Source organism: Anas platyrhynchos, chromosome 5, assembly GCF_047663525.1.
Source record: "Anas platyrhynchos isolate ZD024472 breed Pekin duck chromosome 5, IASCAAS_PekinDuck_T2T, whole genome shotgun sequence".
NCBI classification, from domain to species: Eukaryota; Metazoa; Chordata; class Aves; order Anseriformes; family Anatidae; genus Anas; species Anas platyrhynchos.
The window spans coordinates 3,028,986-3,056,443 of record NC_092591.1 but is presented as its reverse complement, the minus strand read 5'-3'; the positions used below and the strand labels follow the sequence as shown (position 1 = coordinate 3,056,443).

The 27,458-nt window shown below is 39.6% G+C and overlaps 1 protein-coding gene across 4 annotated transcripts in view; it reads left to right on the top strand.

Annotated features, from left to right (window-relative positions):
- The window catches only part of MAP4K5 (mitogen-activated protein kinase kinase kinase kinase 5), a 67,680-nt gene extending 40,367 nt beyond the window's left edge, over positions 1-27,313 (top strand). The window contains exons 10-32 of one of the 4 annotated variants that reach the window (XM_072038059.1): positions 26-88; positions 1,481-1,562; positions 2,184-2,300; positions 2,651-2,729; positions 3,924-3,982; positions 4,995-5,059; positions 7,555-7,599; positions 8,539-8,581; positions 9,035-9,188; positions 9,774-9,871; positions 9,987-10,028; positions 10,659-10,743; positions 10,836-10,915; positions 14,740-14,800; positions 15,561-15,675; positions 15,795-15,853; positions 17,146-17,249; positions 17,687-17,864; positions 18,825-18,893; positions 19,583-19,675; positions 21,221-21,291; positions 22,005-22,060; positions 23,975-27,313. In XM_072038059.1, coding sequence (XP_071894160.1) covers positions 26-88; positions 1,481-1,562; positions 2,184-2,300; positions 2,651-2,729; positions 3,924-3,982; positions 4,995-5,059; positions 7,555-7,599; positions 8,539-8,581; positions 9,035-9,188; positions 9,774-9,871; positions 9,987-10,028; positions 10,659-10,743; positions 10,836-10,915; positions 14,740-14,800; positions 15,561-15,675; positions 15,795-15,853; positions 17,146-17,249; positions 17,687-17,864; positions 18,825-18,893; positions 19,583-19,675; positions 21,221-21,291; positions 22,005-22,060; positions 23,975-24,062 — 1,906 coding nt within the window. In that variant the 3' untranslated portion in view covers positions 24,063-27,313. Of the gene's footprint in view, positions 1-25; positions 89-1,480; positions 1,563-2,183; positions 2,301-2,650; positions 2,730-3,923; positions 3,983-4,994; positions 5,060-7,554; positions 7,600-8,538; positions 8,582-9,034; positions 9,246-9,773; positions 9,872-9,986; positions 10,029-10,658; positions 10,744-10,835; positions 10,916-14,739; positions 14,801-15,560; positions 15,676-15,794; positions 15,854-17,145; positions 17,250-17,686; positions 17,865-18,824; positions 18,894-19,582; positions 19,676-21,220; positions 21,292-22,004; positions 22,061-23,974 lie in introns of all 4 variants that reach the window. The other 3 variants (XM_027459540.3, XM_072038060.1, XM_072038058.1) reach the window with 3 other exon arrangements.
- Positions 27,314-27,458: the final 145 nt, after the last annotated feature.

Below are 27,458 nucleotides of genomic sequence, written 5' to 3'. Positions count from 1 at the left end.
TACATTATTCTTCCTTTACCTTTAGGGCTTTGTTTTTAATGTCCAAAAGTAACTTTCAACCACCAAAGCTAAAGGAAAAAGCAAAATGGTAGGTTAAACCCTTTCCTTTGTTCAATATTTTGCAGATAATATGAGAAAATGATTTGTCATTATTGAAGATGGAACGCTGTGAAAAATAGTGTGGGCTACTTTTAAACTCAGTAATTCAGAGAGGTGATTTCACCCAGAAGTTTTTTCACTGAGAAACAGCCAGTTGTTTGCTGCAGTATGAAAACAAATGAGAGAGAACTGAGGTCCAGCAGCAGGTGTTTGCTGACATGGCAGAAAACCAGCAGTATGGCACAGGACAGTCTTAACTTTGTGAATTGCCCCCTACCAGTGGTCCAGATGGATGTAAAATCTCCCTCCTTGGTCCTCTTGTTTGTCCTAGGAAGAAAAGCTATTTTCATCCCTTCCCCTTTAATTCCTATTTATAAGGTATTTGCCACTATTAATGGGACAGGTAATTGTTTAATCCTTTCATGAAGTATGTGCCTCTGCCAATTTACATTCAGCAACAATTCCTTCAACTTGTGTTACCTTCCTAGCGCCTGCAGGATTTTGTGTCATACTTAATAACATTTTATTTTCATATTAATTTTCATGGTTTGTTATCAAAATAATCATGGATTTTTTGATTTCAATTTTGCTGTAAAATCTTTTTACGTTGAGATATTTGGATAGACAGGTGTGTGCTAGAGGAAGGGAGAAAACACTTCTAAATGTTTGTCTCCTGAATTGAAACTGCTCGCTGTAACTGCAGCCAGTCAACGTACATTACTTCTCCGATGTCCTTTTTGTAGATGTTAAAAATAGAAGAGGAAATGTGTTTTTTAACATGATTTGAAATCAAGTGTTCTTGGACTAATGTTGGCCACAGAAGTTACACTAACACAAGTGCAACTGAGAAAAAATGCTTGAAAAATTGTAGGTCCAGTCATAACATCAAATTGTACTTCAAAATTTAAAAGATTATATGACATAACCACCTAAATTGTTCTGGAAATAGTAACAAAATATTTTAAAGAGTAAGTTGAGTCTTTGTCTAGAACTCCGTATTTATTTTCCTACAAGTAGCTAAGAACAGTGAAATTTGTAGGCTTGCTTGGATTTTGAGGGTTTGTTAGGTACCTAATTCACAGTTTTTACTTTTGCTACCTAATTTCGTAACAGTTGAAACTGGAAAAAGTTTAAATAGCAACATATGTGCTTAGTTTATTTTCTGTATCCTACCAAAACATTTTTCATGCAAGTTCCATTAGTCAAATGTGTTTTTCCTATCTTGTTAACTTGGTAACATAATAATTCAAACCTGAGATGCATTGAGGTATTTAGACAGCATTCTAACTTAGTGCATCCTTTTGTAATCTGTCTAGTTTCTGTGTTAAAATCAAAATGATCTTACTGAAAAATTAAATATAAAACTTAATTTTCCTTTAAGGTCATCAACATTCCATAATTTTGTCAAAATTGCACTTACAAAAAATCCAAAGAAGAGACCAACAGCAGACAGACTCCTTTCTGTAAGTGACTTGGAACGTTTTGTGACATTAGTAAATGATCTCTTGCTTCAAAGTGAGCAACAAATCAATGGAAAATCAAACTGGAACAATTTTCTTTCTCTCCCACAATATGGGTGGTGAAATCTGAATGAATGAGACAATGATTAACTAGAAAAGTGGCAAGACTTTATTCTGGGTCAAGTTTTTTATATGATTTTTGGTAGGGAAAATTACAGAAAATTGCCTCATGTTCTTCAGCCTGCCCTTTCCACAAGTGGATGTCTCAGCCTCTGAGGTATAGCTGCACAGATGTTGACCTTTGCTGTCACACAAACAGAAAACTGATCTATATAGCTAGCATTTTTTCGTGTATCTTTCTTACTAAATTTGACCAAACTACTTTTGTGAAAAATGAAGTTAATGTGTAATTATTTGACTCAGAATTTAATTTCCGTCTGTCAAGTGTGCGATTTCCATGCTTACAGAGGAGATAGAAACTCTAGTCACTATGGAGTCATTAAAGAAATACTCGAGCCCCCAAACGAGGTGAAGTTCAGTGATGTTCTATATTGGGTGTTTATTATTGGAAGTTGCATATCAGCTGCGTATTATAACTTGTTCTTTTTTTTTTAATGATTTTAGCATAGCTTTGTAGGGCAGCCTGGTCTTTCAAGATCTTTAGCAGTTGAGCTGTTGGACAAAGTTAATAATCCTGACAACCACACACACTACAATGAAGTTGATGATGATGATTTTGAGGTGAGAACATCTGTTATTTTCTACCTTTAGGTAAACCCAGCATTTAAATATCTTGCTTTACTTTCATCATGTAAGACTCCAGCTTGACAGGGGCACTGCCCCAACATTTTTAGAGTTTCTGTAAGTTCCTGTGCTGGAGGAACCAGGAAATCTTGTCAGAGCTTGTCACATTTTTGCTGTGGAGTGTACATGAAGTTCCCGTGTGCAGGCTGTGCAGGGTCTTGGTTCGGACAAAGATGATGTGGCTCTGCAACAGCTATTCTTTGTCTCTGCTGGTTTGATTGTTGATTGAGATCCAACAGAAAGGCACTTCCTAATTTTTTATTTATTTTTTTTTACAACTCTTGCAGCCTCACTCTGTTATTCGCCATACAATTCGTTCTACGAACAGGAATGTTAGGGCAGAAAGAACGGCATCAGAGATAAACTGTAAGTTCCAAATATAATTTGCCTGTATGATGGTGTTGATTTGTTTCTACTAAGAGAGGATGTTGTAGTCATTCTTCAGTTATGTACTCTAGAAATTCTCTCCTGCTGTTGGCACATTTGAGAAGCGAAACCTGAAGAAACAATGCACAGACATGAATCTTCAATGATATTTTCGTGGAATCATAGAATGGTTTGGGTTGGCAGGGACCTCACAGCTCATCTAATCCCAGCCCCTGCCATGGGTAGGGACCCCTCCTGCCAGTCCAGGTTGCCCCCAGCCCCATCCAGCCTGGCCTTGGGCACTGCCAGGGATGGGGCAGCCTATGCCAGTGCCATTTTTCCAAAAGCAAAACTAAAACTTGCCTGTTATTCCGCTGTTCCATTTCATCTCATTGCTGCATAGTAAATTTTAGGCAGAAACCTTCAATGACCAGTGTAGTCTTTCAGTTCTGTGATCCGTCAGACTTTAAGCCTTACTTAAAACATCAAAAACACTAATTGGAAGTACATAAAAAATTAAGAGTGACTTGATAATTAGGAATGAATACACTGGCTGTCCTTCTCTGATAAGAAAACTGTAAAAAAGGTAGCATTTTGTCTTTGTCTTTACACTGTTTCAAGTTCACAAGCTAAACCTTTTCTTGACCTTATTGGAGCACTTGTAATTTTAATAGCTGTCCTCACAAGGGTGTCTGTCAACTTAGGGCATTTTCTTTTCATAAAACCTTTTCTTTACTTTTAAAACAATGCTAATGCTCTACCCAGTTGGATCTAAGTTGAAATTTTGAGGGCAGAAACTGCCTTTCTTCAGGTTTGGACAAATGCCGGTTGTAATATAAAGACTAGCTGCTCCTCTGAGTCACGTACATCTCGCTTTTAGGAAGCTTACTTTTAAAAGCCCCTTTTTTCTTTCATGTGCATTTAAAAATAACATGTGGTTACACAATTACATTTTAGTGTGTTTTCATATAATGACTTGCTGTTTACTTTTCATCTGTTTCTTGTGGGTTTCAAATTTGTGAATTTAAGCATTTAGACAATAATGATATTTATAGTGGTAGTCATTTTATAGGCAAATTAAGTGTTGTGTACGTTATTTTGTTGTGCTACAACATGTGCTTCACTGTAGTAAGCATCGAAAGGACATTAGCAGAATGTTGCGTGTATTAAAGTTGACCATGTAATGTTTTGTAGTTGATAAGCTCCAGTTTGAGCCCCCTCTACGGAAAGAAACTGAAGCTCGGGATGAAATGGTAAGGACAAGTTTGTTTTTTCCTTCCTTTACTAAAATCATAGCACCTTCATTGTTTTGTGGTTCAACTCTAACTAATTTAAGTCTGAAGTACAGAGTCATGAGAAGGCTACTCTTGGTCCCTGGACAATTGAAACATTTTTAAGAAAATGAATTGCCCTCTATGCTTTGTGCAGGGAGTCACGCTCAGATGAGAAAAACAGCAAGTGCCAATTAATTTGATAATGTGGAGAGGCTGTTCTGCATTTGAGTCCCTGATCTTACCATCATCAGCTTATTTGCTGCTTGTTTCTTGGAACCCAGCCAACTTGCATGCAGACTTTTTGCCCCCTGTGAGCTGCTGCTGTTTATTCCAGTTCTCAGCAGTTTACTTCAGATCAGCTAATTAACGTTCTTTTGGGTCAGTGTGTGACTGTTTGAAAGGGCTCCATTTTTTAGTAAGTGTTGTGAATACCAACAGCTGCCATTAATTTTGATTTGGAGAAATCTGTGCTCAGCGTTCCAGAAAAATCCCAGTCCTATTTTTTTTAAAGCTGTGCTCGAGTTCACCAGGTGGTTACAAGTTCATCTTATTTGCATGTGATTTCAGAGACTTGTACATGTTGTTACTGATGAGGTCCCCTTGGTACAGTGGCAGGAATGCCCCCAGCCTTTCCTGACAGTATTTCATACGAGTTTGGAGGTAGCTGCACTATGTTCTCTTGCTGGAGGAGTGTCTTGGAAGTGCCCCGAGTGGAAAATCCTTACTGAGTTTTCACCATAAGTTTTTGCTTTCATGTTATTTAATGTTACTTGATACTGGCATTATACCATTTCCAGATGCTGCTTTTCACTCTGAATCTAAGAAGAAAATATCTTTTCGATAATTGTTTTGTAACTATATTTTAAAACATTACCTCACTTAGGAATTTTATTTATTGCTAATGGGTCGTTCTGGGAATCTCCCAGGCTTCTTCATGTGCTGTGAATTCAGTTTGATAGGAAAAAAAAAATGAAAATCTCTGCGTCCTCAGGTGGTGGCAGCTGGCAATGACTTTGCTTCACATTGGAATCCTTTTGTTGAAGGTGGAAGCAGCAGGTAAGTACAGAGTTTTAAAACATCTTGTATTTCTGTGACTTAATGTGAAAATATAGTCTGAAAGAAATAAATTGAGGTGGAAAATCCAACCTTAAGCCCAAATTTATATTTAATATTTATGAAATCAAAGGAGTTTTTACCCAGTTTTCAGTCATCCTTCTACTGTTGGTTGGTCATTGTCTTGGAGACTGGATTTTAATCTCTTTTAATGATGAACAGTAGTTTATTTTAAATTTATTGTAGCTCCCAGTTGCAGATGGAAAGCAAAGCATACACTTATGTCTGCCATGCTGAAATAACATTGCCAAAGCCAGTTTTCTGAAGCAAAATCAGAAACCTTGCAAGGGCTGAGTTCAAGATCCTGCACTACCCTTGCACGTCTCTTGTGAGCCACTTCTGTAGTTGTGACATCCTGTGGCAAGTATTTTCGCAGTGCTGGAGGTCAGGCCTTTGCCAGTAAGCGAAGGAGAAACCGCTTCTGAAGATCTAGTGGTGCGACTGCTGCTGTGGGTGTCTGCTTAGCACAATCTGTAATAACAGCTATGTAGTGTTAAGGGATGCAGTGTTTCAGGCAAAGATGCCCTCAAACTGATTTCCTCTGGGTTAAAGCAGGCCTGATGTAAGGGAGCACAACCGTGTCCAAGTTAGGACTGAATTTACCATGTATGTGGCTTCCTTTTGCTGCAAACTACCAGATTCTGCCTTTAAAGGCAACCTTTGAATTTGTGTTGAGTGATATGAATGTTTAGTAACAGCGATGCACATATGTAGGGAAAGATGGTATTTCAGTTCAAATAATTGCTAAGCTAAAAGAGTCTCTTTCCCATCTTTATTTGGAACCGAGCAGCACGCAGTAAATTTCTTTGGCTTTTTTGCAGATAAAGTCTTGCATAAGCTGTCAGCTGACACTCCAGTCCCCTGGAAGGCTGACCTTGTCATGTAGATTGCTAGTGTTTGGGTCTTTTTAAGTTCAACCCATTTTTCTTTTCTCACTGTCATCGTAGTAAAAGTTCAGGGTGGCTTTCTAGACCTTGCCTTTCTCTGTCCAGTAATGACAGTGGCTTCTTTCCTTCCTTTATTCATGTTTTTTTGCTTGTGTGACCCTGATGAACTAAAAGATTGCAAGCCTTTCTCATGAGTGGTGAGTTTTGTGCAGACAGCTGGAATCTGCAGGGTCGAAGAGCAGGGAGGGAGGCAAGCTCTGATTTCTCATCTTCATATCCTCCCTGCAAAGCGACTTACTGCTTTAATTCTGTTCCTGTCCCATTATTAAGATTGTCCATTCCAACCTATATTGCAGAAGGAATGTAGCTGTAGCAAACGTTGCTAGGGCTATGAATTTGTAAATAGATACAGATTGAGTACACAAGCTCTCTGATTGAAAGGAGAAGAGTCATAAAACTTCTGGATGGTCAGTCTGTGCCGCTCACTTGGAATCCACTTCCAGTTTAAAAAGATAAACAGGAAATGCATAGCTCCTCTGTCCCCAGCAAGTCAGAATAACACCAGGGATGTAAAGAGAGGATGCGTGCTGCGGGGAGACGGACAGCCAGACTTGCTTTTCATGTCCTTTGGCTTTTATCAGAGTAATGGCGATTGTTATGTTTGACTTGGGAATCGTTTCAGTGGAAAGAGGCATACCAGAAATTGTGCCTGAAGATGGAACGGACTGGTTGGCTCTTTCCGTCCTTATTGTAGCATTTTAAAATGACTTTCTGTATAGATTTTCTGTATTATAGAGGTGGTTTTTTGCTGATGGGTAGGCTTTTATTTAGTAGCTGCTTTTCCTTCAAAACAAATAAATGGTAGGGGAATTGTAGAGCAATCCATGTTTGCTTGGGTTAGTTTTTGGGTAATATGTTTTGATTTTCCCATTAGCTACCCCTGTAGCCATTCCTCACTGGGTGACGTGTGCTGTGGGACACGGAAGGATGTGTGTGGTGGTGTGGGATTTGGGGGTGTCTGCACTGGAGGCTGACTTGTCTGCAGAGTCTTGGATTGCACCAGGCTTCTGGAGAACCGAGACAGCCAGCCTGCAACCTTTTGTTGGCTTTGGAGGAAAAGTTCCTGCTGTTATGTCTGTGCCTTGAGCATACAACACTCAAGGAAGCAATTTTCCACTATTTCTTCTTTGTAAAGGCTTTTCTCCTTTTGTAACTTCCTCAGGTTTCCTTTTTTTTTTTTTTTTGTTGGTTCTATTATTAGGCATTTCAGCAATATTTAAAATACCACGTAGGAAGAGGAAAGATTAGCTGATGGTATCTAGTGTGGAAGAGAGCTGAAATGATTCTTTGGGGGTGGGGGGTGAGGGAGGGAGGGAAAGGAAGCGACTGTGCTGAATTGAAAAGGGCTTAATGCAGCAAGAGAGAAGCACTGTGTTTTGTAAAGGGCTGGGAGATGCTCGTTACAAAACTAAACGATGTTTTCACCAATCAGTTTGGTTGCACATGCCAGCCTTAAAGCAGAGCTCCTAATGTTCTAAACATTTCACCTAGGGGACTGCTTACAAAATTTGGCGATGGGAGTGAAGATGTGGAAGAGTGAGTGAACCTCCTTCGTGTACAGTTGCATTTACCCCGTGTGGCTCTCGCTAAGCAGGCAGTCTCCTGGCAAAATCTCATCCCCTAAAATGCTGCAGGCAGCTTTGCCACTCGTAGAAGCGAGGGCTGGTCGCGCTCAAAGAGCTAACGCACGCTTGACTGTTTATCTGATCGTCTGGAGAATGTACGCAAAGCAATGCTTTCTTCCTTTGCTCTCCTTCCTGAGGTTATTTTAGGATGTATGGAAGTGCCTCAAACTTGAAAGTAGACTTTGTGCTGATGAATCTGCCAGGCCTCACAGTGGCAGTGGGCATGCAAATATTCCTGCAGAGCTCCGGGAGGGTTTGTGCAGCTCCTGTTACCCAGACATCTGAGTGATCCAGAAGTGCACTGGAAAGCAGCAAACTGCACTGAAAGGCTGTGAACCCTTGTGTTGGTTGGCCCAAAGTTCAGGTGCAGCTGGGGCTGCTGTTAGTAGGTGTCCAGTGAACTTCTTTTGTCACTTTGGAAAAGCTGGGGAAGAACATTGCTCTGTGGTTCACTGGCTGATCCAGAAATGCAGCATTTTCACTGGCAGGAAGAATTTTTGAGAAAAAACAAGTGCAAAAGTAAAATCCAAGCAGTGGAAGGCGGGGTGCCTTCAGAGAACTAGTCCTTTAACATATGTGGTTTGCAAAGTTCAATACCCTTCATCACAGAACACTCTTTAATGTCTACATTTATGAAAGAACATGAGTTTATCAAAAACTACACTTCTAACAAGATTAACATGCTTTTTTTTTTTCCCGCCCTTGGACTTCTAGTTTAACCCTGTTCGTGCAAAGCTGTGATCAGTCTTTTCTATGCATCTGGCTTGTATCATTTATAGCCTTTGTTCTCGAGCAAGTCTATTTATATTGCTGATTTAACTAAGACATCTACTGCACCTTTTTATTTCAGATCAACACTAAAGCGAGCAGGGCCACCTCCTCTACCTCCTAAGGTAAGTGGCTGTGGTTTTAGGCAGCAAAACCCCACTCGTGCAGCTTCTGCCGTGCTTACGTTGGATGCTCTCAGTAGGTTATAAATTCTCAATACCATTTGCTCGCTGACTTCGTGTATTTTATGCTGACTTGCAGTCTGTACAGTCTTGACCTTTGGGAACTCCTGGCCTTGTGCACTGTTCTAGACAAAGTGAGTTTTAGGTATTTTCTCTGTAAAGAGAGCATGCTGTGCGGAATGTCCTCTCAGTCAGCACTGTGCCCGCTGCTGGGATTTTTCCATCAGAGAAGGAATACCTCTTAGATTATTCTTCTGACAAATGGCTTTGTTCAAAGGCTGATTTTTATATTTTTTTTTAATATAGAAGCAGTGTGAATTGAACTAAAATTTGCTTTAAGCGTATGCTTCCAGATGCCATTTCCCAGGTAATCATCACCTCTTTTGTTTGTTGCAGCCAAGAATAAACAGTTACCCTGAGGAAAACCTCCCGGATGATGAGAAATCTCAGACGATAAAGCATTTCCCCGACTCACAGAACAGAGCCCCACCAGCTCACAGGAGACAGAGTATTCCTGTTTGTGGGCCTCAGACTGATTCGTCCTCCATTGGTATGACCAGCAGCATCAGTAGCCCAGGATTGCTCACAGCTAGATACAGCGACTTGGGTAAATGCATTGCATTTCCTAAAGGTGCCTTGTTTCCTGTAAAAGGAAATCAGTCTGGGAGTCAGCTCTGTGTTCAGATGATCGTTATTTTCATACAGGCTGACCATGAAGTGAAACTTTACATGTGTGCTGGTTTGTGTTAGAGCCATGACCCATGGTGGAAATGTCCTTCCCAAAGCAGGGATGCTCAGCCAGTCAATACTATTGCCTGCAGGAATAGAATAAAAACAATGAATGTGCAGGAAGAACCATCTGTGAGGACATTGCCACAGCTTCATTCTCAATCCTGTTTAGCCTGGGGACTGTTTGGATAATGGAAAGCCTTTTTTTACTGTGTAGCTTTGCATGCAGAAGAGTAGCCAGCTGCTCTTGAAAAGGTTCAGCTACCTGAGAAGTGTATGCACAAGTTGCAGAGTTCACTGTGCTCTACTCCCACTAGGCACAGGGAGAAGAGAGAATAGGGCAGCAAAATATTTTCTATTTTGTTATGCCAAGTGAGTCCCAAAATGTGCCTGGGCTTCCTTCTAGGAAATGGGGATGGCATGTTGAAACTCATTGAAGAAAATGCAGAAGGATCTGGACAAATCCCTCAGCTGCCACGTAAAAAAGAGAAAAGAGATTTTCCTGTAAGTATTGTGACTCTCAGTCTGATCAGTTGCCCTATTTCACACATCATTTCAAGCCAGCTAGTTTTATTTCAGTGCGTGGGAGCTATTTTATGATCTTTCTCTCTTCCCACAGAAGCCAGCGATCAATGGTTTACCACCCACACCGAAGGTGCTGGTAAGAAGCCTCATTTGCAGTGGGAATTATTGCAAGTCTGCCCTCATGTCATCTCTCTAGTGACAGAAGGTTTATGCTAGAAGAAGCCACCACCTCATCTGGGCTGATGTGCATGTCGTAGCCAATTACTTTTCACTCGGTTATTTGTACTTGTTTCCTTTTCTTAAAAACTTCACATCCTGACTGGTGAAGGGAGGAGATGGAGACTTCACTGGCTCTGTGGGCTGTGATCTCCAGTGGCATTCGCTGTTTTATACAGAGAAAGGGGAAAAGGAGGTAGCGATTGTAGAGGGTGCTACTTGCTTGAATGTTTCTGCATGTTTTGCTTTCTTACACAGTTGCATAAGCACTCGATCTTCTTACCTAGTAGGTAAGAATTGTCCATATCATTTTGATCACTCCTTGCATTTCTTAACATATATGAAGTCTATGAAAAGGTTTGGAAGGCTGCATTGTAATTGGGGGGGAAAGATAAAAAATATTTTCCATCAAAGCAGGTTAGAGTAAGTTTGTGTCTGAAGAGAAGAGAGCCATGCTGTGTGTACAGTTGTGTGCTAAGTAGCCAAGTGCCAGAAGTTAAGACCTTAATACTAGAAACTTGTTTCAGGTTTCAGTTTTTGTGTCTTTCAGATGGGAGCATGTTTTTCCAAAGTCTTTGATGGTTGTCCCTTGAAGATTAACTGTGCAACATCATGGATACATCCAGATACTAAAGGTAAAGTTACTTGTTGTGTTTGTATGTTAAGGCTGCCTGTTACTGAAGTGCTAATGAGCTTGTGAAATAAACAATTTCTCTTATTTTTTTAGATCAGTACATTATCTTTGGAACAGAAGAAGGTATCTATACTTTGAATTTGAATGAACTTCACGAAGCAACAATGGAACAGGTGATCTTTGGTGTATTGAACACACAGATTTAGTAATAGTAGGAAGCAAGAAAGTTTTATATTAAAGGGGGGATAGACAGGATGCCAGACTTTGTGGCATAAACTGATTCACATCGAAGTAAACACTGGAAGTCTTAAAATTAATAGTTCCCTTACCTGATTTTGTTGTTGCTCTTTATATAACACTGCTTTCAAAGGACCTCTGTACTAAACTAGCTTTCTTCTCCTGGAGACAACTGATTGCCTACCTTTCCTTTCTCCATTTTATCTCCACTAGGTGGCATATTGCTTCTCCACTGCAGGCTACCAAAGCCCTCAGCCATTTAGTTTAGTTGGTGGTGATATCACCAATAAGTATGCATTTGCTTCAGTTTTCTTGGGCTCTCTAACCCTTTCCAAAGAGCTTCCACTTCATAAAATCATGGTGTTGCTACATTTGCCTTTTTAGAATCAGAAGTAGCAGGGTGTTTTTGCAAGGGAGGCATTGACAGAGGCTGCTAATGAGATGTACACCTGCAGCTTTTAAAAGCAGTTCACAAAGGCACTTCAGGCCTCTGAAGTGTTACATTCAGCCACGACCTGGCACTGCTCAAAAGCCAGAGGTGACGAGGTGGACATTGATGACTAATAGTGAGAGAAAGATGATTTCACAGAAAGGGCATTGTATAGGTGTCTGTGCTTCAGAGGAAAAAAATCCTTTGTTTCTGGGAGCATCTTGTTAGAAGACAGAAATTCAAGGGAAAAAGAAAAAGGGAAGCAATTCAGCAAGGTCAGGGAGGGGGTAGTTTGGCACAGACAAAACAAAAGAAGGTGATAAATGGCTTGATGGTGAGAAGTCTGAATTTCAGTGTAATATAGTGAGAAAACCCTTTCACGTTGAGAGAGATGACCATGTACCTGAATGCAGTAGAAGAACACTGAATATGAAGTTTGTTTTTTTTTTAATCTTTTTGTAGCATCAGCAGACATGGCATCACAGAATCACAGAACGGTTTGGGTAGCAAGGGACCCAAAAGATAATCGAATTCCAGCCCCACTGCCGTGGGCAGGGCCACCTTCCACATGGGGAACAACTACTATTTCTAACAGATTTCCAAAAAATGTGCTGACTACTGCTGGAGACCACCTGGCCCTACCTCAATTATCTCTTCCCTCAGTTAGTAAAACTAATCTGTTTCTTCGTATATTTTCCTAATTTATTTTATGTGACAGTCTTCTCTGAACTGTTCCAGATGCTTTTTTATATCCTATCAAGAGGTTAGACATGGCAGTGGTTGGCAGAGTGAACGTAGCACTGTCTAATTATGACATTTAATGCATCCCAAAATGAGTTTCCTTTTCTGTGAGAGCATCCTCAGTTGGCGGAGGTTAAGTGTGATTCACTACAAACCCCAGAGGCTTTACAGCAGTGCTTCAGCTATGCCAGTTGTTTCCCTATTTGCATTTATTCACTTCATGATTCCTCCCCACTAAATGTTGGTGCTTGAGATTTTTTAACTGTTTCTCCAATTTTTAATTCTGGTGACATCCTTCAAAGTGCTTGTTGTCTCTCCAAGGATAGTATCTGCTGATTTCAGAAGCATATTCTTATTCCATTACTAATTTTTCAGCAAAAATACTGAATAGAACCATACCTAGAAAAGACACTATATCTGTAAGCTGCTGCTTTTCCCCTACTGAATAGCAAACATCTGATAGATACTCTTGTTTTCGTATTTTCTTTTTGCATTTTCTTCATATTTTCTTATTTTGCCCTTGGAAGCAGCATGCAGGATGCAGTCCTTCACATATATTTCATATCTGACTGTTTCACTGCACCCAGCAGGGCAGTTATTCTGCTGAAAAAGGAAATTCTGATGTTCAAATGCAGCCCCTTCTGTATAAGTCTGCACTAGCTTCTCTTTTTACCCTCTTGGTAATTAAAAAGTGTGTGGTGTGTCCTTGTGCTACCTCGGATGACCAGGCAGTTCATCAGACTTTTATGCAGCTCTCAGAGTTCAGCCTAGGTGCTGTGCTTGTCCTTCCTGAGGTCCTTGGTTGTCCTCCAACAGTTTTTGAAAATAATTGTTACTGAGGCCTTGGGGTTTGAGCCAGTTCTTAAGTACTGTTAAGTAAACTTGGGGGGCCTGCTGACATGAGTGCATGTAATCAGAATAATTATTAATGTGGGTTTTATCTGATTCTAGCACAAGTTTCTACCCCAGTGCTGGTGACGGTGCTAATCATGCAGTTCAGATTAATTTTCTTTCCTGTCAAGCTGGGGTCCTCGCCATTTGTTTTCCCAGTTACCAGGAGCTGAAGTTGCCTTTGTGTACTTTGCATTGGTAATCGGATTTGCATCTTAACTTTTCTTAAGTTTCTTTCTTCAGGCTTATCCTGTGATTTTTCATCTTCACACCCTTGTTTCCATTTTCTGTATATGTGTGTGTGATACTTCAGGTTTGGGGTGGAAATAACAAATACCCATCTTGTGGTAGCTTGGAGAGGGTTCACAGAGAGCAGCTGTGCCCCTTCTCTTCCAGTGGCAGCATCACATGAAGCTAACAGGAGCCAATTTAAAAATAAACAGTGGGTATCTGGCCTGGGATGTTTTGCTGTGGGGAGTTACAAATGGTAGGAGTTACGTGAGTTCAGAGGGGCAAATTTATGGCAGATGAATCCACTGAAGATCACTTAGAGCATAAAAACCCCTGTCTGACTCGGCAGGTTTCCAAGCTGAAGAAACTTGGCACCTGGCAGAGCACTTGGTGCAGTGTTATGTACGTTGTTTTCATGGGATGAGCATTTTTTAGGAAAGATTTTGTCACTTTATAGTGTCTGTTGGAAATAGGTGTTAGTTTAGGCAGACATTTGCTTGAACCAGTAGAGCCCCTCTTTGCAGATCCTTGATTCAAGTGTCTCCTGCTCTGTCGTGCAGTGGTTTCTCTCAGTGGATGATTCTGCTGTTGTCTTTTTTTTTAAAGTATCCTTTCAAAGCAGCTCAATCTTACTAACTCTTCCTTCTGTTCATGGAATTTCTTCTCATGGGAGGTCCTTACCTATGAATCCTCATCAATAAATTCAGTCTCTTTAAAAAAAAAATAAATAAGTGTATCCTTATTCCTTCCATTGTTGAGGCTCCTGAATGCTGTAATTTTCCTATCACTTAACAAAAGTCCCTTCCTCCTTCAGGTTGTCAGGAGGCTCCTAGCTTTAAATGTTCTCAGACCTAGATTAGCTGCCTATGAGTAATTTCTTTACTCTGAAACAAAAATAAGTCCCGATGCCTTCCCTGAGCTGCCTGTTTACAAAGCAGTATGCTAACATAAATAGCCAGCAGATAAGTCCCACAAAATACAGGATTTTGTGCTAATTCAAGTTACTTAGAAAATATGACTGCCTTTTTTTAGTTTTCCCTCTTCTGACTGGTTTGGGGCTTCGTAGGCTTCTGTAATAACATTGCTGTCTCTCTAGCTGTCGTTCCTGAGCAGGCTGTGTCTGTCTATATTTGGTATTCCAGTCTTGCCAGTTGTCCCACTTCAGCTCTGTGCTGCTAATTAAAAAATAAAGAAAATTTTAAAAAATAAAGAAAATTTGAAGTTTTAAAGTTTCAGGGGTAGAAGAGGAAAGGAATGAAAACTGGTTGAGCCAAAAAATAAAAAAATAAATAAACAAACTAAGCAAGGGGTCCAAAGGAGTGAGTTAAAGGGGAAAATGTAGTTGAAGCTGGGGCATTCTCCAGCGTCCATCACTGCAGGAATGGTGACAGATGTGGAGCAGGCAGGGAAAGCCGTGGTTAGAAATTCCTGTGTGCTTCTAGTAATGGAGATAATTTCTTTCTTCAGTTATTTCCCCGAAAATGCACCTGGCTGTATGTTATCAATAACACCTTAATGTCCTTGTCAGGTATGTATAAGCAGAAAAAATATAAACGATTAAAATTAACGTTCAGTACAATGTCTGTTCATTGCAGTGAAATAGAAAACTGTAATTATTTCATGTGTTTGTATAGAAAGTTTTGCTTCATGAGTGTTTTAATTTGAAAAACTTTCATAGATAGGGTTTGGCAATACTGCTGCATTACCAAAATGGGGCTGTTTGACAGCATGTTTGGTATGAACCAGATTTAGAATATAAATACACCCTAAAAAAAAAGTTTTAAGTTAAAGAACAGTGAGGTGGCTGTGAAATACTACCAATCCATCAGTTGGATTCTTAAAAAAAATAATAATAATTAAAAAAAATCAGCAGTTGTGGAATTTTTTGGCAGGAAACAGAGGTAGTGTGGCATGCAGACTAATTGTAGGGTTGTGCCTTTGAACGTACAGGGTTTTGTGTAGCACCACTTTTACTGATTTATAAAGATGTCCTGATAAAATGAATTGTTGTTGTGTAATTACAGCCTTCTAAAAACGTGTACATAAAACTAACTTTCAGAGCCTTTTTAGTGTTACTGAAATGAACTTTGAGTTGAATGCCATGTCTTCTCTATATGCATTATTATTGTTGTCTTGTTTTATTTTTCTTCATAATTGGACTTGAAATATCTGACGCATGTGGTCCATTTTTCTAGAAGGTAATTTTCTATACATATATTTCTCTAAAATGCAAGTTCCTCTGACGGAGGTGTGTGTGCCATATCAATTTGTGCTGTTCTCTCTTATAGGGAAAACATTCCAGCTCTACTCCCATAATTTAATAGCTTTGTTTGAACAAGCCAAGAAAACAGGATTAGCTGCTCATATTCAAACCCATAGGTTTCCTGACAAAATATTACCAAGGTACAGATCTTTCACTTACAATTATTATCAAGTGACAGTTTTCTTGAATGCTGTTGAACTGGTAGCATGAAAGTCCCTTGGCATCTCTTGCTGATGCATTTTTATACCTGTTATTCCAGGAAGTTTGCCTTAACGACAAAGATTCCTGATACAAAAGGATGCCACAAATGCTGTATAGGTGAGTAGGCGTTGAGTTTCACAGTTATTCTCCTGGTCCTTGTTGTTTGGACATGGCATGTCTTCAACTCATTGCTTTTTAATAAACTTATCGTTAGTTCACTGTTCAGAAAACAATATGATTATGCTATTTCCTTATATTATTGCAGGGGATCTTTATGGCAGTCAATGGCAATGATAACACAAGCATTTTTGGTATCAACTCTTAACCTAGAAACGTTGCTATCTAGAACAAGATCCATTGGGAAACCCTGGAGAATGCCGGTAGCATGTGGCTAATGTGTTGCATGCTGTTTTTGAGAGCTGCCAAGGGTGAATCTGAAGCTCTCGGTGAATAAGTAGATGTTTGGGATCACTGGTTTCAGGCTGCCACATGAGCCAGCTGGTTGCTGTGACATGCAGGCTGCCTGCGAGTGTCACGCTTGTAACTGAATCCCAGACTCGGTGCCATACACAAACACCCTTCTGGTTTGTCAGTTTGCCTCAAGCTTTGACCTGGCTCCAATTTTTAGCGAGGCTAATGTGAAAATAATATTTTCCACAAAGAAAAGGCTGGGCATGAATAAAAATGATGTCAGTATAGGGAGGACTGAAGCCATCTCTCAATGTTCTAAGTGCCCACAAAAAAGTTAAAGCTTGTGAAGTTACAAACTTGTCTTTGGCTTCGCTGACTTTCAGGAAGGTTTGGGTTTTCTACAGAACACACTTCCTTTTGAAATCTGCCCTGTGTGAAATGGTATTTTACACTTTTGCTTAAGCAAAATACAAAGTACCTTGTAGCAAATTTGGACATCCTGTTTAGCTCATCTAAAGCGTCTACAGTAGTCATGTTTACAAAGTATTCCTGAAATCAGGCTGGTCTTGGATCTAACTGAGAAAAAAATGTATTTCATTAGCTGTCAAAGCTCACAGGAAGTTGTGGGGCGTCTGGACTGCTTGGGAATCTTTTTTAATTCACAACATGACCCAGACCTTTCACTCCCCCTCATCTCTCAGCCCCAAGAAGAAGGTGTTACAACTTTTTTCTGGCCGATCAGCGTGTGGCCTCTTCACTGGAATGCAAAAAATGCTAGTGGTTATTAATTACAAGGATAATTTAATTTATCTGGAATGTAGCACAATATTAATCACTGGGGATATTTGAATGGAAATCCAGAAAACTATTATCAGTGTCAAAGTGAAACTGTTTCTTAAATTGTTTGCCAAGATATCTGCAATTTTTACTTTCAAGTATTTATTAAGCTTCCTGGACTTAAATTTTTTAATTTTTTCCTGTTTGTTTATTTTATATAGTAAGAAATCCATACACAGGACACAAGTACCTCTGCGGTGCCTTGCAGTCTGGAATTGTTCTGCTACAGTGGTATGAGCCAATGCAGAAATTCATGTTAATAAAGGTAAATATCTCATTTTAGTTCAGAACATCTAATTTTGCATCTCTTTCTTACCTGCTCCAAGATCTCAATTGTTGTATGGTTGTTGAAGTAACCTTTCTAGAATTTGTAATGGAAAGTACATCCTAGTATAGTCCCATTTGTGGGTTTTGAGCACTTGAATTTCTGGCTTGACACATGTTGACTAAGAAAATCCGGTGACTGACTCAGTCAAGCGTTGGATCAAGCCCAGTACTAGCAATAATGGACTAGCGTGCCTCTCTGCAACCTAATGTTGCTCAAAGCTCATGATTTCTTAAAAAAAGCACTCTTAGTAGCAGGGAAGCACTGTTCTGTATCTTTTACATTTTGTGCATGTCATTTTAGGCTTCTTTCTTCCTAGGTAAAAGGAAACTTTAAAAATGTGTGGTTTTTTCCTTTTTTTTTTTCTTCTCCCTCAGCACTTTGATTTTCCTTTGCCAAGCCCTTTGAATGTCTTTGAAATGCTAGTGATACCAGAGCAGGAGTACCCGATGGTCTGCGTAGCTATCAGTAAGGGTGCTGAACCAAATCAGGTAGTTCAGTTTGAGACAATCAACTTGAACTCTGCTTCTTCATGGTTTACAGAAATTGGTGCAGGTAAGACCCTTGGTCTCTCTTGCAACTCTTTTATTGTCTGGTAACTGTTGAACATCCCTGCCTCAGAAGTCATTTGGAAACCCTTTGTGCTAGGCAAAATGATGCAGCTTCTCTATGTAAAGTACATAGAAGCCAATCCCAAGTTCTTCTTGTGATGATTTGCCAACCTTACTGTAAACTATCTTAAAAGACTTCATTTTTAGACAGATCTTTTATTAAACTTCCTTAAATAGTAACGCAGACCCTGCTGATCGAGTTCTCATTTGTGGTTGCATACTTTTTACTGGGGTCAGCCTTAATGCTCTTTCCCCTTCTTTCCTGTGTAAAGACTCACATAAATGCATTCTTGTCTGTCCTCCAGTCCTTGGGGGAGGCTTGTCATCTTCAGCTGGCTATTAATAAGTAGAATGTTTTGTTTTATCTTCAAAAGCTGGTTGATATTTTGCAGATGCTTTTCTTTGCTGGCTTTGTTGGATGCAATTTTTAACCTTTAAATACAGCTGTATTGAGAAATTCATTAATAAAAAGTATGCAAACTATTAAATTCTAGTTTAATATCAGCACAGTAATCTTTCCAGATGTGAATTTAAAGGAAAAGAACATTTTTTTAGGGGCAAAGATTCCCTTGATGATTCCTTTTGTTCATTAGCATGCCCCTTCATGAAGGAAGCTGACTTTCTGTGCTGAACTGTAACATAAAATGCATTTTATGCCAATAAACAGTAATGCTTTCATATTAAATACATGCTTTGAACTAATGGGTTTGTCCTTAGGCCCTGTTCTGCTCCTATAACATTCTGGAATCACGTAGCCTTGAAAATATAAAATAATAAAAATATTGTAGCTTGCAAAATGCTTGTAGCATTCTGAAAATGCTGTACCAATTGGCAAGAGGATGGGGGGATGGCAGAAATCAGTGTTATGATGTGATATAAACTAATTCCTTTTCTTTTTCACTAGGCAATCAACAGTTAGATGCCATTCACGTAACACAGCTGGAAAGGGACACTGTCCTAGTCTGCCTGGACAGTAAGTAACAAGCGACTCTTGGGCAACTTACTACCTCTTTTGCAAAACATGCTTTGCACAGTTGTTGATTTTAACTCTATGATAAGTTAATTTTTTCATTACTAATTTGTGGTGTAGCATTTCCTAACAGATACGATTCAAGTAACTGTTCGTTGTGACTCCTGCAGTTCCACTTTCTCTCTTCACTCTTGTTTATTTCCAAAAGGAAATGTAATGCAGTGTTACTGGTGAGAATTCAAATCCATGCCAATCAGAAATTTCCAGAATTTCCTTGGAAAATGTGCCATTTGCCTGTTGTGTATGGCTAGCCAGATAAAAGGCTAACTCTTGCATCTTACACAATACCAGTAACAATGGCTCGTGCGTCAGAGGGTAATACCTCCCTGGGAACTTTGCAATGACTTAATCAGCCTACGTTTCCAACCTTTATGTTGCATTCACATTTCTGCACTAAGTTTGTTTTCAGGAAGGCCATCAGTAAAGTCTAAAATCATACAAAGTCTATAAAAACGTTCTCTGTGTTTATTTTGAGAGAAGGTGCTCTTGGATTAGATTTGGGCAAACACCGTAGCTGTCAGATGTGGGCATTTTTTTGTATCTGAAAGTTGAAATTAGTATTTCATACTTAAAGCCATCAGTAATCCTTTTTGGCTGTGGGTTTTAATATTTCTTTTTCTGCTTTTCTTGAGAATTTGTGAAAATCGTGAATTTACAAGGAAAATTGAAGTCAAGCAAGAAATTGGCCTCTGAGCTGAGCTTTGATTTCTGCATTGAATCAGTGGGTAAGTAATTTGGTTCTCTGTCAGCTCTCAAAAGCTGAGTATGGGGGGAATGTTGAAGGGATTTTAATAATCTAGATTGGTCTAGTGCACCCTGTGGGGCCTGACTCTAAAAATTGCTTGCGTCAGGATATTGTGAGCAGTTTCTTTGTCTACACTGGCATGTGTAAGAAAATAAGCCAGTTGCCAGGTAGGGTGTATCCATTGTGTGTGTGTTTCCATCTGGTGTCATTTCTGTTTCTGTAAGCAAGATCTACCATGATTTGATTTTAAAAGGTTGAATAGTAAGTTTAAGAATTCAGTATTTCAGAAACTGGACTCTTACCTGGAATCAAAATCAGTGAAGACACAGAAAGTGAACTTGTTTTTGTTACCAGTTCTGTACAGCTTGCATTTCTGGGTTCCTCACACATCTTCCTTTTCAAAGATTCTTGACATAAGCATTTTGTATTTGACAGCAGGTGGTAAGCAGTGTATAATCTGTGTACAGCATCTTTATTAGATATGTCAGAACCATCCTGAAGGAAGAATTATGATACTTTTAATCAAGCCTCTGATACTTCCCTAAATTCTGACACCTTCTAATTAACTGCACTGCTTGTATCATACAGTATCTCCTGCTGACACATGCATAACATGACTTGACCGTTGCCTTTTCCTTGAACTCTGAAGGAATTCATAGACAGGCATTTATCTAGAAGTCTTGTGCTTACCAACTGACATTGAATAATGTGAGCAGTTCCTTACACCCCAAGCGGTCTCTTGGGAATTCAGGGTATTAAACAACTCCTCATTTTCTGATCGCAGGGTGGAGTGAGGAATAACAGGTGGAGATTAGTTGGCTGTTGTGAAAAGCATTGCTCTTAGGATTGTGTTGAGTGCCTTTGTTCTGTGTATGTAGTACAGAGCTAATACTGAGCAAATGCAAAACGTGACACAGGAATAGTAAAGGAAAACATGTAGGGTTTAAGAAAACAAAATGTATAAACTATGTTTCTGTAACACTGCTTAAAGAACACCAGGTTCTTCATCCAGTATTTTAAAGAATCTAGTAACTGAATCATTCAGAGCTGGTAGTTTTCCTCTTCTTGACCCTGAATGGCAGACTCCTCCCATTTTTCGTGCTCATGTCTATTTTGAAGTAAATGTAATCACTAAAATGGTTTGTAATTTCCAGCAACCCAGAATGTTGTGGTTGGCAGCATGCTTATGCACTTCCTGGTGTTTTTTTCCAGAATCAAACCATTAGGAAACCAAAGGTCCAGAGAATAGATGTGAGAGGGAGAAAAGTTAAAAACAGAGATACCTATCTTGTCTTGAGAAACAAGGAATGTCTGAGTGCTGTCTGCAAAAAGTAATGTGTGCATCAGATCTAAATAGCAATTTCAGTCGAGTTTTTCTACAGTGATTTTAGAGTTTTGTTCTGTCAGGAGTTGAAGTGGACTTTATTATCTACATGCTTCCCATTATCATTGTTGGTGAGAAGCCCACGTTTCCTTGGTTCGGATAAGCCACGCTTGGGTCTGATTTTTGTTTCTCCTCTTGCAGTGTGCCTTCAAGACAGTGTGCTAGCCTTCTGGAAACACGGCATGCAGGGTAAAAGCTTCAAGTCAGATGAAGTGAGTAATCTCCCAGCCTCTCCTGGTTTAACTTTGTCCTATTCCTCATTTACTGCTTGATCCTTTGGCCCCTCTTAACTGCTTCCCCAGTGATAATGTGTGTGCTTCACATTGTCATTGTAGCAGCTTGCTGGTTCTTTGATTTCCCCGTGTGTGTTGCTCTCAGTAGAGCTCACAGACATGCTTTAAGCAGCTCTGTTTCCAAGAGTGTCATTCAGAGACGCCTAGACTGGTTCTGCACAGAGGCAGCACAGATCTGGTGTAAGCAGCACTTGGGTTTCCTGGATCTCATGAAAAAACCCTAGTTGGGAGTATTCCCTTAAAAAAAGGAAAAACAAACAGCATCCCTTTGGAAAACAAAGAAGTATAATTTTTTTTCAAAAAGGACATCGCCCTTTTCAATAGCATCCTGTGTAAAAATGCAGGGGAAAACTAGTCTCGCCTTCTGTGGACCAAGATTTGATCAACATAGTCCATCCATGCCACCAACAAGTCCTCTAGACTGATAATGCTCTCCAATACAAAAATTATTTAAAGTAAGTTTTACTTGAGGAAATGTAGAACACTACTTAGTATCAGTTTTTATGATTCAATTGTGTAATTTGCACTATATTTGAGTTGTTAAAGAGACTGATCTGTTTTTTGTCTTCTGGCTCAGACCAATACATTTCATTTTGCCACTGAAATGGACTCATATCTCCATTTTTCTACAGGTTACCCAAGAGATATCAGATGAAACCAGGGTTTTCCGCTTACTGGGATCAGACAGGTAATCACCTTGAAGAAATGTAAACCTATTTTCTTTCCATCAGCTCTCTAACTCCCAGCTGGAATTGGGTTCCATCCCACAGCAGATCCATCCGTAGGCAGTCCTGGGGGAGGCAGTAACACTGTTTCTGCCTGCGATAGCCAAAAAATTCGTTAGTGATTTGCATCCAAAATTATTTCAAAGAGCTCCTGTAACTCTCCCACTAACTTTTCACTACAGAGATAGAAATGTAAACACAAATGCAAGTGTACAGGGTGAGGAGATAAGCTACAGAGAAAGAGAACAGCCTTCTCTGCCATGTGGTGAACCTGGTGCCCAAGACCTGGAAAGGCCTGCTTCTGCCTTGGATTTTTATGGTGAACTGACATTATCCTGGCATCAAATTACTTCTAAAAAAGCCTTTTTGCTCTGGACCTTGAGGCCTGGAAGTTGTGGAGCAAACTACAGCACTTAGAGGTTTTAATGCAAGGTGGTCTAAATTCACCCTGTTACTCCTAACCCCTGTAGGCAGGGGGTAGCACACACTGCTCAGCCCGGGTTTGAATCCTTGGCAGAAGCTGCCCCAGTGCCGTGGGTTTGGACACGCGTACTTGTGGCTTCTCAGGCAGTCAGAGCGCTGAGTGTGTACGCAGACGTGAGTCATGAGGCAAGAAAGGAGTTCTGGTACCTGAGCTTCTGCTCCCTCATTTGGCCTGCGGGGAACCTGGCTCTGACTCACTTTCTGTAAGTAAAGCATAATTTTGTGTGGTTACATTCTTGGATCCCCCGTCCAGAGAGAGAGTGAGAGAAAAGGAGTAACCTATGCAGGAGGCACCTGAAGTCTTGGCTGCGTGTGTGAGTCACCGAGGGCTCATTGTGCTTCATCACTGTGGTTGGAGTTGAGGGCCTTTACCAGGGCTGACTCTGAGATCCCAAAAATATAAATACAACGCGACCTCTGACAATGCATCCTCTGTCTTTTCTGTCTGGTATCCCCCTCGTGCAGGCAGGCAGTGGTGATTTCCTTCCCAGCGATCCCTAGCAGAGCAGGGAGCATTTTATTACAAGAATAAGCTTTTGCTAACATCCACTGCTGTACAAATGCCATTTTTGTAAGTTCCAGGCACGGGCTGCACCTCCATCAGTGTGTCTTTGTTGCATGCTGGATTTGGTACCTTTAAATGGCTCAAATTTGCCTAATTTCTCTGGGCTGGTGAACACAAGTGTACTAAACGTTTAGAGAGATGGAAAGCAGTGTCTCGTCTGGTTCAGTTTGAACTTCTGTGGAAGACCTGCACATCAGTAACAACTGGGTACTAAATACCAAGGTGTTTCAGAGGCTGGAGGAAAGGTTGAAGTCCTGCTATGTGCAGGTTTGCAGAGAAACCATTTTGGTTCATTCTTCTCATTGAACTGCCAAATCCTGTAAGGGGTTGAGTGTTCCCTATAAACCCACTGGGTGACGAACATTTTTAGGGAGAACTGTTTAGGTTAGCGGCTGATACTCACCATAGGAGATAAAAACATATTCAGGCTGTGGATGATAGGAGGGTTGTGTCTCTTCACAACACTGCGTCTCTGAGATAACTTCCCGATAGAAGCAGGGGACGTAGCTTATTTCAGAGTGGAGTACACCATTTTATAAGAGATTTATAACATATTACACGTCTACAGCTGACAGGGGTAAATTTTGGTTCAAGGAGCTGCTTCTAGTTCTCTGTTCCTTGTGTGTTTTGCTTTAGGTTTGCTACAGAAGGGATGCTACAGGAGGTAACTGGTTTAAAGAATAAAATGCACAAAACATTTAGGAGTACCTGTATCTCTCTAATCTTTAAAAACCCGTGAGCAACAAGATTGTTCTTCCTCAGTAGTTAAACTATGTGCTTCATATTTTTGCCACTAACGATTTTGGATTTTGTTTGTGTTTGATTGCAGAGTGGTAGTGCTGGAAAGCAGGCCAACAGAAAACCCGACTGCACACAGCAATCTCTACATCTTGGCTGGACATGAAAATAGTTACTAAGCAACAGTAACCTAACGCAAATACCAGTGAATTCACCACACGAGGAAAAAAGGAGCATTAGGAAACTCAGTACAAGCAGGACTGTGACATGCCGTTTCTTTTCTTGTCACCTAAATGATGCTGTTTTAGGGTGGAAATCAGTTCATTTTTGCAGCTGGGAACAGCTGGTTCTGTCTCTTGCCACTGTGTGGTTGGTTATATCAAGTTTGCTTAATAAAAGCTGAGAGATAAATAGCCCTTTACTCATTAGTTGTAGGGAAACAGAGCCTTTAAAATAATGTTATTCAGTAAAGGTGCCATAACTGTTAAATATTTGACTTCCCTTGGATTTTCCTTATCTTCTGTAGATACAGATATAGTGCTGGCTGTTTCCTTGTTTTATACTGAGTCTTATTCTTAATAAAAAAGTTTTGTGTAGGAAGTGAAAGTATCAGCAAAGCTTTTTGTTTTTAAATCTGCCATTCAGTATGGCTTTGTATAATAGACTATTTAATCCTTATTTATTAATCTGCTGCTAGAATGGTGTAATGTATCTAACTTTTAGCAAAGGAAGGTTGCAGAGCAGCTTACAGGTTTTTTTACAATTGTATAAAGATTTGATTATTCTTTTTTCTTGTAGAGATGTAGTGCATTATTGAGGGGTATGTTACAATGTTGGTTGATCTTGTAAAAATGCAGTTTTGTACAACGAAGTATTTTGTATTGATTTTTTTGCCTGCAGAATTGCCATAAAAGGGATTTTCTTATTTACTAGATGTAGGGTGTGTGTACACAAAATATAATATTGATATCAGACATGTTGCTACTGGGTGGGTGTGTACAATATACATACGTGTGTGTGTGTGCATGTGCGCATGTGTATTAAGTTGACCGGCAGTGTGTATTTTTTATATATATATATATATTTATATATATATATAAATGTACAAAATATATATGCTTTATTTTCATAAATTAGGGATAAGCCTCGTGACGTGAAATGGAAATTGTACCTGGTCATCATCCTTAATGAATGAAAGTATCATGTATCGAACTGCCCATGACGTGTAGTTTATTTATACTATTCCAAAGGGGAGCCTGTTAGCGATGACTGAACTTAGGAGCTTTTTTGTCCGTGCAGTCATTCAGCTGTCTTCAGTCAGACAGTTGTTTGGAAATGGTTAATTCCCCGGCTGTGTAGTATAAATAAATATGATAAGAACCCGTACTCTATATTAAAGCTTTCAATCACCTTTTCCCTTTCCCTATTTTGTCATCTGCAATTTTCTTTCTCTTTTTATTTCTCCATTAAAGAGTCACATTGGTTCCTTTTGTCTTCCTCATTAATTGAAATTCCTGAGGTACCATGAAATATAAATATAGGCTGACTACAGGATAGCATCTGGTTCTACTACCTCATATTAACCTGCTAGCTTTGATGTAAGTAAACACAGTCCATAGGCAGATACAGTAGCAGTTCATTAAAATTTGAAGGGAGGGTTTTTTAAATTAAATCCTTCAGTCTGCTGCCATTTATTCAACTCCTGTGATCTGCTACCCTGAGAAAGCTTCACAAGTCATTTTATTAAAGCATTAAAGGTAAGTGTGTTACAGCAGCTTGGCCTGTCTCAAGGCTTTACTGACAGAGCAGAACGGGGCTGGTTTGATCTTAACTCGCAACCTGGCGAACAGAGTGCCAGGTTATCTGCTTAGGCATCAGACTACTTGATTCATAATTTAACATAGATGGAATTAATTCATCACATGTGATGAATCAGTAATGTCTTTTTGTTACGAGGTACAGCTGGAGTTTTATGTTATGGAAAGGAAAAAAAAAAAAAAGACAAACCTGCACACAATTTAGCATTTTATCCACTTAGCATTGTCATTCAAAACTAATTCTTGTTACTGACTTGGTATTTAAATCAAGTCAAGCTTTTCAGTTCTGAAACCTTATCAAGGTTTAATAAATACTAAACGTACAGATAGAACTTGAAAATCAGCCCACAAGCAACGTACTGAAAATGTTTTAAGTGGTCAGCTGTAATTGGATCAGCAGTGTTAAAAGAGACATTTAAATTTTGTTTTAAGGAAATTAAGTTCTCTACTACTGACCTAGTCTATAGGTAACAGCGATTGGTGACTAACTCTAAAATTGTGTAACTCATAGACTACAACAACCTTGATGAAAAAGTGAAGCACCAGGTATAGATGTTGTAGAGCAAATGTTTTCACATAATTTACTTTTTTCACTGCAGAAAGTAATTTTGGCTTCATCTTTGAAAAGACTTAAAGATCTCTCGAAGAGTAGAGAAATGTGTGAATAAAATATGAGTATTTATGGGGGATAACTGGAGTAAATAACTACTAGGTCAGGACACTGTCATGCAAAAATAATGAACTGAAAGTATTTTTCTTTGAATGACATGAATGACTGGTGATTTGCTGAATTATAAAGAAGGAATCTAGGAAAGCCCTCCTGTAATCAAACTTCCTTTTTAGCTGTTAAAGCATTTCTAAAGCATTTCTAATGGTTTATTCTGAAATGCTTTATCTGGTCTGGTTTTATAGACAGTGGCATTTTTTTTATATAATCTGCAAGATACTGTTTCCTAGTGTAAAACCTCACTTGTTACTCTTAGGGGAGTATGGCACAACTGATTAGCATGTTTCCTAGCTGGACTGGCCAGTCTGGGTGACTCTGACTAGTGTGATTTGTATTGTTAGGCTGTTTAAGTTAATCTGGTATCGTCTGTATCCTTGTATGTTTTTGTGACATTTCAGCCAGGGTTGAGAAAGCCTAGCGTGTGGTTTTGGAGTTTATTAAGCAAAAGCTTGCTCTCCCCCTCATGACTCTTTTGATAGATATCAAAGTATTAGTTATTTGATGCACAAGGTTCATGTACTCAACTTGAAAGCCTTAAAACAGGCTCCTAGTGCTCTTTGAAGTACAGACAGTATTTGAAAAGCAGCACGTAATTAGTCTCTTGATTTCCTGATCAAATTCATTGTAACCGAGAAATAAAACTGTACTTGTGATGACATCTCTTCAAAAGATGAGAGGTACAATGCATCAGTGAGCCACTATGTCTCTGAGTAAAAAAAGTGAAGACTGGGAGACTCTGAAATGTACTTTTTACCTTGTTTATGCATTAGATTGTAACTGAGACTCTAACTGCACTCGTTCCAGTTTGTGCAACTAGGCTTTGTTCTACTTCAATTTCTGTTACAGTTCATTTCAGTCTATGCCAAATAAACTATGCTTTATTTGATACCGAGGTGTGGTGTGGCCTGTATGGGGTGTCTGGGAATGACGTGTGGGTCTGACCTCTCATCTGAGGAGCTTCCACAGTGGTGTAGTCCGTGGACCTCTCTCTGAGGGAGCTCTGCAGGTCTCTCTTGGGGAGAACTCTATCA